At 36.9% G+C, this 11,226-nt stretch overlaps 1 protein-coding gene and 1 long non-coding RNA gene across 2 annotated transcripts in view; both read right to left on the bottom strand.

The window, feature by feature from the left end:
• Nucleotides 1-3,568: 3,568 nt before the first annotated feature.
• LOC121734639 overlaps nt 3,569-11,226 on the bottom strand; it is a 24,606-nt gene continuing 16,948 nt past the window's right edge. Inside the window, exon 3 of the long non-coding RNA XR_006036772.1 lies at nt 3,569-3,951. This is a non-coding gene — a long non-coding RNA (uncharacterized LOC121734639). The remainder of the gene's footprint in view (nt 3,952-11,226) is intronic.
• LOC121734638 (Golgi resident protein GCP60) overlaps nt 4,996-11,226 on the bottom strand; it is an 11,344-nt gene continuing 5,113 nt past the window's right edge. The window contains exons 8-10 of the mRNA XM_042125228.1: nt 6,952-7,062; nt 6,340-6,458; nt 4,996-5,268 (exon numbers count right to left, since the gene is read on the bottom strand). Coding sequence (XP_041981162.1) covers nt 5,152-5,268; nt 6,340-6,458; nt 6,952-7,062 — 347 coding nt within the window. The 3' untranslated portion in view covers nt 4,996-5,151. The remainder of the gene's footprint in view (nt 5,269-6,339; nt 6,459-6,951; nt 7,063-11,226) is intronic.

Raw genomic sequence — 11,226 nt, 5'->3', positions numbered from 1 at the left:
TCTTCTCTCTCGCACTCTTTGTTGGTCCATGCATTATAAGTTTATGGTAGAGACCATTATGCCGCGTCCACTTATAAAAGTCAATGGTCACCAGTCACCACTCGAATGTCATTTTTACTTTTTTGTGGAATTTTGAAACAGGCTACAGCACATTATACAGTCCATCCAAACATAGACGCAAACTCGCATTGCAATTTGCAGCAGCTGCAAATTGCAATGCAGCTATCTATGATGGATATAAAATTATTTAATATATCTCAGCAGAGGGGCCATCATTCGCCTGGTGCATAAGGCTGCGTTTCCACTGAAGCGGAGCGGAGCTTAGCGGTGCCCGAATTGATCAATCGTGCTATTCCAGCGGAATGACAGCGAAGCGGAGCGAAGATTTCGAGCATGGTGATTGGTCAATTCGGCACCGCTAAGCTCCGCTCCGCTTCAGTGGAAACGCAGCCTTAGGCTGCGTCCCCATCAGACACGGCGCGGCGCCGGCACCGTGTTACGGCACGACGCCGCCACCGTGATACGGTACGGCGCCGCACCGTTTCACGGTGCCGCGTACGGTGCGTCCCTATTCAGTCGATATTTGCGCTCGAATGAGATTGTTTGTCCTGGAAGCCAATTCTCAGAACGTGAGAAAATCTCACCTTCGAAAAAAATTCCCAATTATGAGATTTTTACGAACGTAACACAGTTTGTGTATTCTCAAAACTTCACATTCGAGATATTCCGTGCAAAGATCGCTCGAGTCGAACGAGTAGGACCGGTTATTTCTACGATGGCGGAATTCGTACACCAATTTACACTCCTATTGGTGGATAGACGTTCGATTGGAAACCGGTTTCTGCACGATACAATTTGTTGCTGTGAGTTTGTGTATTCTCAGAACTTCACACTAGAAATGTTTCATGTAAAGATCGCTCGAGTCATACGAGTGCTAGGGACCGGTAGATGTCGGAATTCGTACACAAATTCGCCCTCTTATTGGTGGATATGTAGCAAAGAAGTACAAAATTTCGTACTTACTTGTGTTTCTTTTGCGATATTATAACTTACTAATTATAAGTTAATGTGTTTAAACTTTAAAAGAAACTATTTATAATTTCGTTAAATTAAAATATAGCTGAATTAGACTAAGTACATGTTTTTTATCAGAACTTTTGTTCTATTATATTGTATACTGTATACATCTATATATATAAAAATAGATTTCCAATTGTGTTAGTAACGCTAAAACTCAAAAACGGCTGAACGGATTGGGCTAATTTTAGTCTCAAAATATTCGTAGAAGTCCAGGGAAGGTTTGAAAGTGACACGTAGTTCACCGGGACAGCTACTTTTTGGATAATTACGTTTATCATAATATGTTGATGACAAGTAAGTACATCTTATCTTCTTATAGTATATAAAATTCTCGTGTCATAATGTTAGTTACCTTACTCCTCCGAAACGGTTTTACTGATTTTTACCAAAACCGCCAGCGGCCACGACCGGCCACGGGCGGCCGTAGACTTCACTATGTATTACAGTCATGAAGATAAAGCTTAAAATCATATGACACCGAAAGTGTTAGCTGTGGCCTCGCCGCGGCTGCCATTCCGGTTTGGCGCGCCGCGCCGCGCGGCCCTTGGAGGCCGAGCGGGTGCGCGCCATTCGTGTCCCAACAAGTCCCGACTCCCGACGGAACGACTCGGGCTGCGGCCAGCGGCAGGCTGCAGACAGTCTCGCGCCCGCTTCCGATTACGAAAGTTATTGTGATATTACTTATATTACTATAACCACAGAATAGATAATAGTACAAGTACTATAACGCTGTATTAGAATAATAAGTGTTGTTTTAGTAGTCTCTTTCAATACTTGTTATAATTATTGATAAGTGCATTAGTCAAATAAATAACAGTAAATTCGGCGACCAAATTATTGTTTGTGAATAAATAAGTATGGTAAAAGTAAATAAGTATGGCACCACGTGGTGCCAATCTTATTTAGTCACTTCAATAAAAATATAAGTAAGTAATTGTTCTTTACAAAATATTATACAGAATAAAAGAATAATTTAGTTTTTAATGCTTCAAGCGGTCAAGCCCCAAGCGGTCATCGGCGACCGCGATAACAATAGATAAGCTATAATTGTGCTACCAGTGGAGGGGCAACCCACACCGCCCACGCCTTGCGCCGCCTCTGTTAACTACAAATAATATACTCGTAGTAATAATAATATAATACTAAGTATATTGCAAAACAACCGCAAAACAATTTGCCAAGATAGCTAGTAATATTATAAAATCAATTATTTTGTAAGCTTTATTTACTAGAATACACTTAAATATCTTCGCACGTCGCAAAATTTGTCCAAGCGTTTTTTTAATCCCGAAACGGAACGCAAAATGTCTATGGCAGGAACACCTCGATAGGTCGATTGGTAATTTGTTCGATTGGTCCCCAGAATACGAGTTTTAAGGATCATTCGAACTTGCCAGTAGAAATGAATAGTTCAAGAAATAATTTTACGAGGATTTACTTATTAATTACAAATAATTATATTATATTATGCATTGAGATTTAAGATATTATAAGTACCACGTAATCATATGGCAAAATAACCGCAAAACAACTTGTCGGGATAGCTAGTGGTGTAATAAAATCAATTATTTCGTAAGCTATATTTACTAGAATACAATTAAATATCTTCGCACATTGCAAAATTTATCGTAGCGTTTTCTTTAATGCCTAAAGAACGCAAAATAATGTCAATGGCAGAAACTCCTCGATACTCTATTGGTCCCCAGAATACGAGTTTTACGTATCATTCGAACTTGCCAGTAGACATGAATAGTTCGTGAGATAATTTTACGAGGGAAAATGTTCACATCCTGAGAATTGCCTCCCAGACAAGCACTCTCGTTCGAGCGCAAATATCGACTGAATAGGGACGCACCGTACGCGGCACCGTGACACGGTGCGGCGCCGTACCGTATCACGGTGGCGGCGTCGTGCCGTAACACAGTGCCGGCGCCGCGCCGTGTCTGATGGGGACGCAGCCTTAGGGTAACCGGCAGTCGGCACTAATAGCACGGCAATCGGCAACATCGTAGTGAATTGCAGACTGCAATAAACTAGTTCAGTGAAAATGAAAAATATTATTGTTTTTTTATAAAGAGAAAATTCTAGTAGCCTCAATAACCTAAAAAAAAACTAGGAAACAAATGATACGAAGTTTTAAGTACTCAACTTTTTATTATTTCACAATATTGTGTATCATATTTTAAAACATACATAATTCTAAATGCTTAGATCCAATTTACTACAATAATAATAAAATGTACTAAACGCATTTTAACTGACTGGCGCTACGTCCCGCTTTGGGCGGGAGTCGGGACAGTCCCGCTTTCAGGCAGTCTGTCCCGCTGTCCCCCGCGAGGCCAAAATTGTCCCGCTTTTGCAAACAGATCAAATGACAATTTAAAAGTTTTTTTTATGTTTGAAATGGGAATCCGTAGATGTCCCGTTCTGACAAAAGTTATTCTAGGGTCCCGTTTTTGGGTACGGAACCCTAAAAATACATAAAAATATTGCGCTGTTTGCTATACGTTAGTGGTGTGCCAGTCAGTGAAAATGCGTATAATAACAATATAACTTATTCTAGTGGCACATTTAACACTCATTAGGATCATAAGGGTGTTAATATAAAATTATAAATAATTCGTACAATTTACTACTATATCATTTGTCTGAACCATCTAGGATAGCTTGAACAACAACCATCTACTTTAATTACTGATAGCAATCATTTTGCCTCCATTTAAATTTCTTTACGTATAAAATATCATAATCATTAACAAAAATAGTTGTATAAATAACACAATAGTATCCGTATTCTGATATTATACTTATGCCCTTACTAATAAAAAGATACAAACTGATACAGCCATTACCGGTTACAGCTAGTAGCAGCTGTACAATGTTTTCTCCTTGTCTGTCACGCTTCTTTTTTCACTTATAAGACAAAGACACAACATTGTGTCACTATAACATCTGTTTGCAAAGTGTGAATCGTTTTATTAGTAAGGAGGCCAGTGTAAAGCAATAATACTTAATTAATATAAAATGTCTTTAATAATTTTCAATTAAATATAACATCTCTATAATATATTCAATTAATAATATATATTTGTCGTCATGGTTACAAATAATATTATAAGGCCCACTTGCGCCAGTATGGTTAAGAGTCCGGGTGCCATCGAAATTCTCATACAAACGTAATAACCAAGATCATCTCCCATACGGGAATATTAACCATATTTGAGTTATCATTCAGCCTAAGGTAGTAATTACCTAGGTTCCTGTACAAAGATCCGCTGCAAAATATTTACATACTTACCAAAAAATATGAACGATTACAATTTTTTGTAATCAAATTCGGGCAATCTATACAACAAAAAAAGAATTTTGAAAATCTGACCACAAACAGCAAAGTAAACATTAACTCCTCCTTTTTTTTAAAGTCGGTTAAAAAAAGTATCTAAGATGTTGACCAGGGATGTAAGGTATCATCATGCCAAATTTCATTGAAATCAGTCCAGGGGATTCAGAGATTAGCCTGTACAAACAGACAAACAGACAGAGAAACAAAAATTTCAAAAACAGTTAAAATGTATTCTACTACTCTTCTAATATGCCCCAAACTCGTTTTTTCAAGTTTATTTTCAATTTACAAAAATTTTACCTCTACGATTTTATTATAAGTATAGATAGATAGATAGATAAGGGTGAAATACGGTTTCCTAGGCCAAGTTCTACTAGAAATATGCATTTGTTCAGTGAAATTGAATATAGGTCAAGTAGCCTATTGTTCATATTTTTGGTATGTAAATATTTTGCAGTGAATCTTTGCAGGAACTTTACAGGAACCTAGGGAATTACTATCTTAAGCTGAATAATAACTCAAATATGGTTAATATTCTCGTATGGAAAATGATCTTGGTATTTCGTTTGTATGAGAATTTCGATGGCACCCGGACTCTTAATAATAAATAATAGTGTTTGTTAAGACCTGATGCCTTTTCCTTCATACATGTAAAGGACGAAAGAGAAAGCACGATCTCAAACCAATACTGGCGCAAATGGGCCTATGGTATTTACGTTATATATACTCTACTGTGTATAATATACCTTGTAATACAATGTTTTAGATCGCCATAGACTGTATGTGTTGTCGAATTTTAATAAATAAACACCCTCCCCTGGATATGTGTGAGAACCAGCATAGACCTGAAAGTATAATTTTTTTAATATAAGTAATGTTATAATGAGCATATTTGTTTTAATAAAAAATCCAGTTTTTAAAGCAAAGTTTGCTTAAAAGATAGTTACAATCATAGTTAAGACATAAGTGAAAATGTAATCTTCTAATATATAAAATTCTCGTGTCACAATGTTAGGCCGCATACTGATCCGAAACGGCTTTACTGATTTTAACCAAATTTTATATGCTATATATAATAATTTTATATTCAGTGAGTCTGAGAATCGGCTTCTGGGTACTTTTTATATTGATAAGTGTATTTGTTGAATAAATAATAGTAAATTATTACAGCTCGAGACTGATGGCGACCATTGTTTGTGCGACGGGATAGCGATGGACGTTGCCATGCTCACATACTTACTTAGTCACTTCAATAAATAATTTGGGTGAAATACTTTATATGGCAAAGAAACGTTTGCCGGGACAGCTAGTTATAATACAAAAAAATGCGACTGCTATTTGATATACCCAGCATCACAGTTAACACTTACTAACAACATTTCTCAAGATATAAATGCATTAAGCTGTTCAGGCTGCAGGGCAAGCCAAACAAACTGTATGTATGTTCGTACAAAACAACTCTTTCAAAAACCAAAGAACATTTCTGTCACCACACAGATAATAAAAAACAAGTTTTTAATTCGGTCTTTGGACCATAATATAGAGTTAGTTATTCGTAACATTACTATTTAAGTAGTAATACAATATTTTATGATATTAAGGGACATTTCACCACTTTCTAATAAATAAATAAATAAATAAAGTGCCAAATAGGCTATTCACAACTCTTTTGACAGATTCTCCATACCTCATCTGTCAAGTAAAGTGGTGGATAGTCTATTCGGCACTTATCAGGAAGTGGTGAAACAGAGCCTAAGGGTCAAATACAATATCACATAATATTATAATGTATATTATTAAAGAGAGCTCTTTTTTACATGAAATTAGACACACAATTCGCAGAAGACAAACAAGTTAACATTATACCGTCATCTCTCTCTAGCACACTGTAAACAAGAGTGACAGAAGTATATTACCTCGGTGTGGCAGTCTCTCCTGTAGATATCTACGACCATGCTGACGGGAGGCCTGGAGGTGCTTGTGACTATTTCATCGCCGCCCATCTCGGGATCGGAATTTTTAGATATTGCTACCCCTGAAACAGTATGATATATTTCTAGGTATATTTTGCGATTTTTTTTTTGCGCCTGACAGCTGCTACAGACCACAATGTGTAACAAAACTAAGTGACAATACTTTAGGATATGTATGCATTCTTTATATAAAGTATACCGTAAAAGTAGCAGCGCTGAAATGGCAATTTTTTGTGATTTGAATGGGAAAGCGCCCCAACGTCAGCCCTGTCAAAGGTTTAAAAAAAGTAAAAAAATTCTTCAGCGCTGCTACTTTCACAGTTAACTCTATACAAGGGACACATACACACCCTAAAGTGTTATCACTTTGTTTTATTACACGTTGTGTACAATTATAATAGTTAGGCTCAAAGACACAGCTTCTTATAGGTATATTATTATGTTTCCTTCAGTCGCAAAAAAATATTGCTATCATGCTACTATTGTGTGTATGTGGACTTGTGGAGAAAAGATATCTATGGATGATATTAAGCCTGGATCATGGATGAACATTACCTTCATCATCATAAGTGCACTCTTCATCACAATCGTCATCATCACTGTCAGACACTTGAATTGTGACATCCGAGGTCGCTGATTTGGTCCACTCAAAGAATAGTCCAAAACCTAAAAAAATATTTTTTGTAAAACAGAGTTTCAAAAACGAAAAAAAAAATATCTCATGTAATTTATGAATGCCCCCATAAGACTATCCCCCAGGAATACTATTATATTGTATATAGAGAGATTGATTCATAGACAAACACGCGGACCAAATAATGTAGTTATTTGGTTGGTAACCCAACCAAATAACTACATTATTTGGTCCGCGTGTTAGGTTAGGCTAGAACGTCGGCCCGAACCTCAGTGAGGCTCAACACGGTTTCCGATCTTGCCGATCGACAATAGACGCGGTGGCCGGGTGAAGGCCATCACGTAGGAGGAAGTCGCCCGGGGCGGGGTGGTTCTAGCTGTGTCTCTAGACATTAGCAACGCATTCAACTCCCTACCCTGGGCAACCATCGAAGAGGCCCTGAAGTACCACCGCGTTCCGAGGTATACGCGGAAGCTCATCCGCAATTACTTATCGGAACGATCGGTGCTGTACCCCACGGAGGACGGCTGGGAGGAGTACGAGGTCGATTGCGGAGTTCCACAGGGTTCTGCACTCGGTCCGACCCTGTGGAACATAGGCTTTGACTACGTCCTGCGCTGTAGGATGCTTCCTGGAGCTGAGGAAATAGCCTACGCAGACGACACACTTGCCGTTTGTCGCGGCAAGACGATACGAGAGGCCAAGATTCTGGCGACGGCGACGGTCGCTCAGATTGTCCGGCGAATACAGTCGCTGGGCCTGACGGTGGCTCTCAACAAGTCGAAGCCTTGCTATTCCACGGGCCAAGGAAATCGCCTCCGCCGGGCCTAGCTGTAACAGTAAGTGGTATTAATATTGAGGTGAAGTCATCAATGACATATCTTGGCCTGGTCCTCGACGGCCGATGGACTTTTAAGGACCATTTCCGTCGCTTATCCGAGAGGGTCAGCGGCATCCCGGGCCCGGCGGAGGCGATTTCCCTGGCATCCTGCCCAACCTCGGAGGGCCGAGCTTAACGTGCCGACGACTATATATGGGAGTCATTCGCTCCATGATAATGTATGGGGCGCCGATATGAGCCGAAGATCTGTCGCCTTCAAATCGGCTTGTCCTCGGGAGATTACAAAGGACCATGGCGACGCGAGCAGTTCGTGGGTATCGCACCATCTCAAAAGATGCTGCGTGCCTGCTCGCCGGTAGTGTCCCATGGGACCTTGAAGCTAGAGCCCTCGCCGACGTACTTATATAAAAGAAATCGATCCTCAAACTGTCGAGTGAATCAGAAAAGGTCCTCCGCCTCTAGTGTCGACAATTTCGTCCTTCACAAGATCTTAGATTATTTTTAACATATTTTATTTGGAAAATCAGTACTTTTTTCGAAATTCTGCATCATCATCATAGTATATACAACCATGGGGGACCCAACCTTTGCTTATAAATTTTCACCCTATGGCGATTAAATTAATGTACCTACATCCAACATATCCCGCTAGAAGTTATTATATGTATCTTCACCAAAATCAAAATAGTCCATCGTAAAATCAATAAAATCAAAAATACCCTTTGTAACAAAAAAACGCACAATCGTACTATGACTGTCTACCTGCTCATGACCATTCTCGCCACAACATCTGTTTGCTAGGCCGCCATTTTGCAACTTAATCTTTTAAACAAGGGTGTGAGGGTGTTTAATTTGACAGCTATTTAAGCAACAGCTTAAGTAAATGATTAACTCTAAATAGCGTTTATGAATGCAATTTTTTTTAAATAATATTCAAAGTGTTGCTTAAAACTTAATTAACGTTTATGAATTAGGCAGCTTGTTTTTTGGCATTGTCAGAGACCAGACATGCATTGTTTATACTACTGGTATCTATTTGGCCGAGAACTGGGTTGTGACGGCTGAGTACTGGGGAAATGTGCCTTATTTTGAAAAATACTTTATTTTTAATACTTATTATGAAAAATAATCTTATATGTTAATTTCATAACAAAGTTTAATAAATGATTAAGTGAATGAGTACAAAAGGTTTTTGGTTACTATTTTAAACAATTTTCTATTCACATTTAAACTTGCGCTTTCCACTAAAAGGCTGACTACTGGTGCCCGTACCCACAGAAATCCAAAATTTCAAGTTACTCCTGTTTTATCGTGAGTAGCTTTGACGAGCCTTTTACAACAGGGGTACTGAACTTTGGTCACCTTTTTTGTGTTTGCACATGAACACGGAATCGCCTTAAGCTCGCTATAGAAATGACTATGATATAATATTATTACAATGGTTCATAGAATAAAAATATTATTATTCTGTGAAAGCTAAAATATGCATATTCATAATGATTGTTATAATAGTAGACACAAGCGGTCCCGACGGATTTTACTCCGACTTATTGAACCGACTTTATGAAATTAAAATTGTCAGTAGCGGTAAAGTTACATTATTTTTTAAATAATGTTATGCAACGATGGTTTCATTCTTATATTTTCTAATTTTTCACGTAATTTTAATAATTGTTTTATAACAATATGATTTTCGCTAAGTCATTTTCCAATCTGTGTTCTATCTGTGTTTGTGGCCATAATATGTATTTATATACCTAATCGTAATAAACATAATAATATGCTTGAAATTCCGGTGACTAGACTTACTAAAGTCAAAAATTAGTTTAAAGTTCAATGTAAGTATAAGCTTTTTATAATAAGATCCCAGAAAACGTTCAAAATATCTCAATTAATAAATTTAAAAAAGGTGTTAAAGAACGTTTATGTACCAAATAAAGTTATTGTTTTGATGAATGATAGTACACCGTGGGAATAAGTTCGCCCCCTGCAGAGTTGTTTCTGTATAATATTACGTATTGTGCACTTGTTGTATTAATATATATTAAGACTAAAATTAGCCCAATCCGTTCAGCCGTTTTTGAGTTTTAGCGTTACTAACACAATTGAAAATCCATTTATATATATATATATATATATATATATATATATATATATATATATATATATATATATATATATATATATATATATATATATATATATATATATATATATATATATATATATATATATAGATAATTTAGTCGTAATGACACTGTAATATTAAATTACTTGAATTTTGAGTTTAAGTTTGAATTTTTTTTATTAAGGCCGTATACAACGAGGATTAGTGAAATTTCATGTTTTTATTTTCACTAGAACTTTGACCAGAAGTAATTATAGGCATTTAAACATTTTTTGTAGCTTTGTTACGTTCCTTACCAAGGTTCCTGACAGCTTAGAATTTTGATTTAAATCCATTTACTACTAAAAAAAGAGTAATAAAGAATGATACTTTCAAAATTTTATTTCGACTAGAATTCAGCGAAAATAAATGCAGGAAAAAATATTTTTACACAAAAACTCATACTAGATGGCGCCGTGCGTCTCTTACATCGCGCTAATGCTTGCCCAACATCTTTCTATAAGAGGTGGTATCACCATACGTTTGAATTTCCATTATTTTCGATTGTTATATCTTTTTTACGTTAGGTATTTAATAAGTCAGTACTTTATATTATATACAGTGACGTAACCTTAAACCTATCAATGATAAATAGTTTATGGGTAAAGTTGTGTAATTGGGGTCTAAATAAGCTTTAAAATTTGGCATAAAATATAAAGTTTAATTTTAAAAAATGAAATATTATGTGCACACTGCACAGCTGTTTTGATTTAAGGGGTACCAGGGTTTTTTTATAAAAGCTTTTGACACCAATTTTGTTGACATCGCGCGCTATAAACTGAAGTCCACGCGGACGAAGTCGCGGGCAACAGCTAGTGAATATTATAATCTAATTAAAAACTTGTCAAGCGGGTCAAAAACGTTACCTTGCTGCAAGTAGAGTTTTAGTTTTTGAACTTTTGGAGGGTGTTATATAGATTCCAGGTGATGCTGCAGCGTCAGATACAAGTGCAATAAACCCAAACACAAAAAAATACTTGAACCCTTCTCATTGGGGACATAAAATAAGCTCCATATTTTCCAGCAGAGAGGGAGCTGACGATGATGAAATTATTGTAGCTAAGAACTTTTGAATCTACTTTACCGAATTTTTAATCGACTTCGGTATTAATACTTTGGGGTACGTATATTATATTATAATTTTCACTGTGAAAGTAGCAGTGCTAAAAGAGTTACTTTTGAGTTCCA

This window comes from Aricia agestis, chromosome 16 (assembly GCF_905147365.1).
Source record: "Aricia agestis chromosome 16, ilAriAges1.1, whole genome shotgun sequence".
In the NCBI taxonomy this organism is placed as follows: domain Eukaryota; kingdom Metazoa; phylum Arthropoda; class Insecta; order Lepidoptera; family Lycaenidae; genus Aricia; species Aricia agestis.
This window is presented reverse-complemented; position numbering and strand designations above follow the sequence as displayed.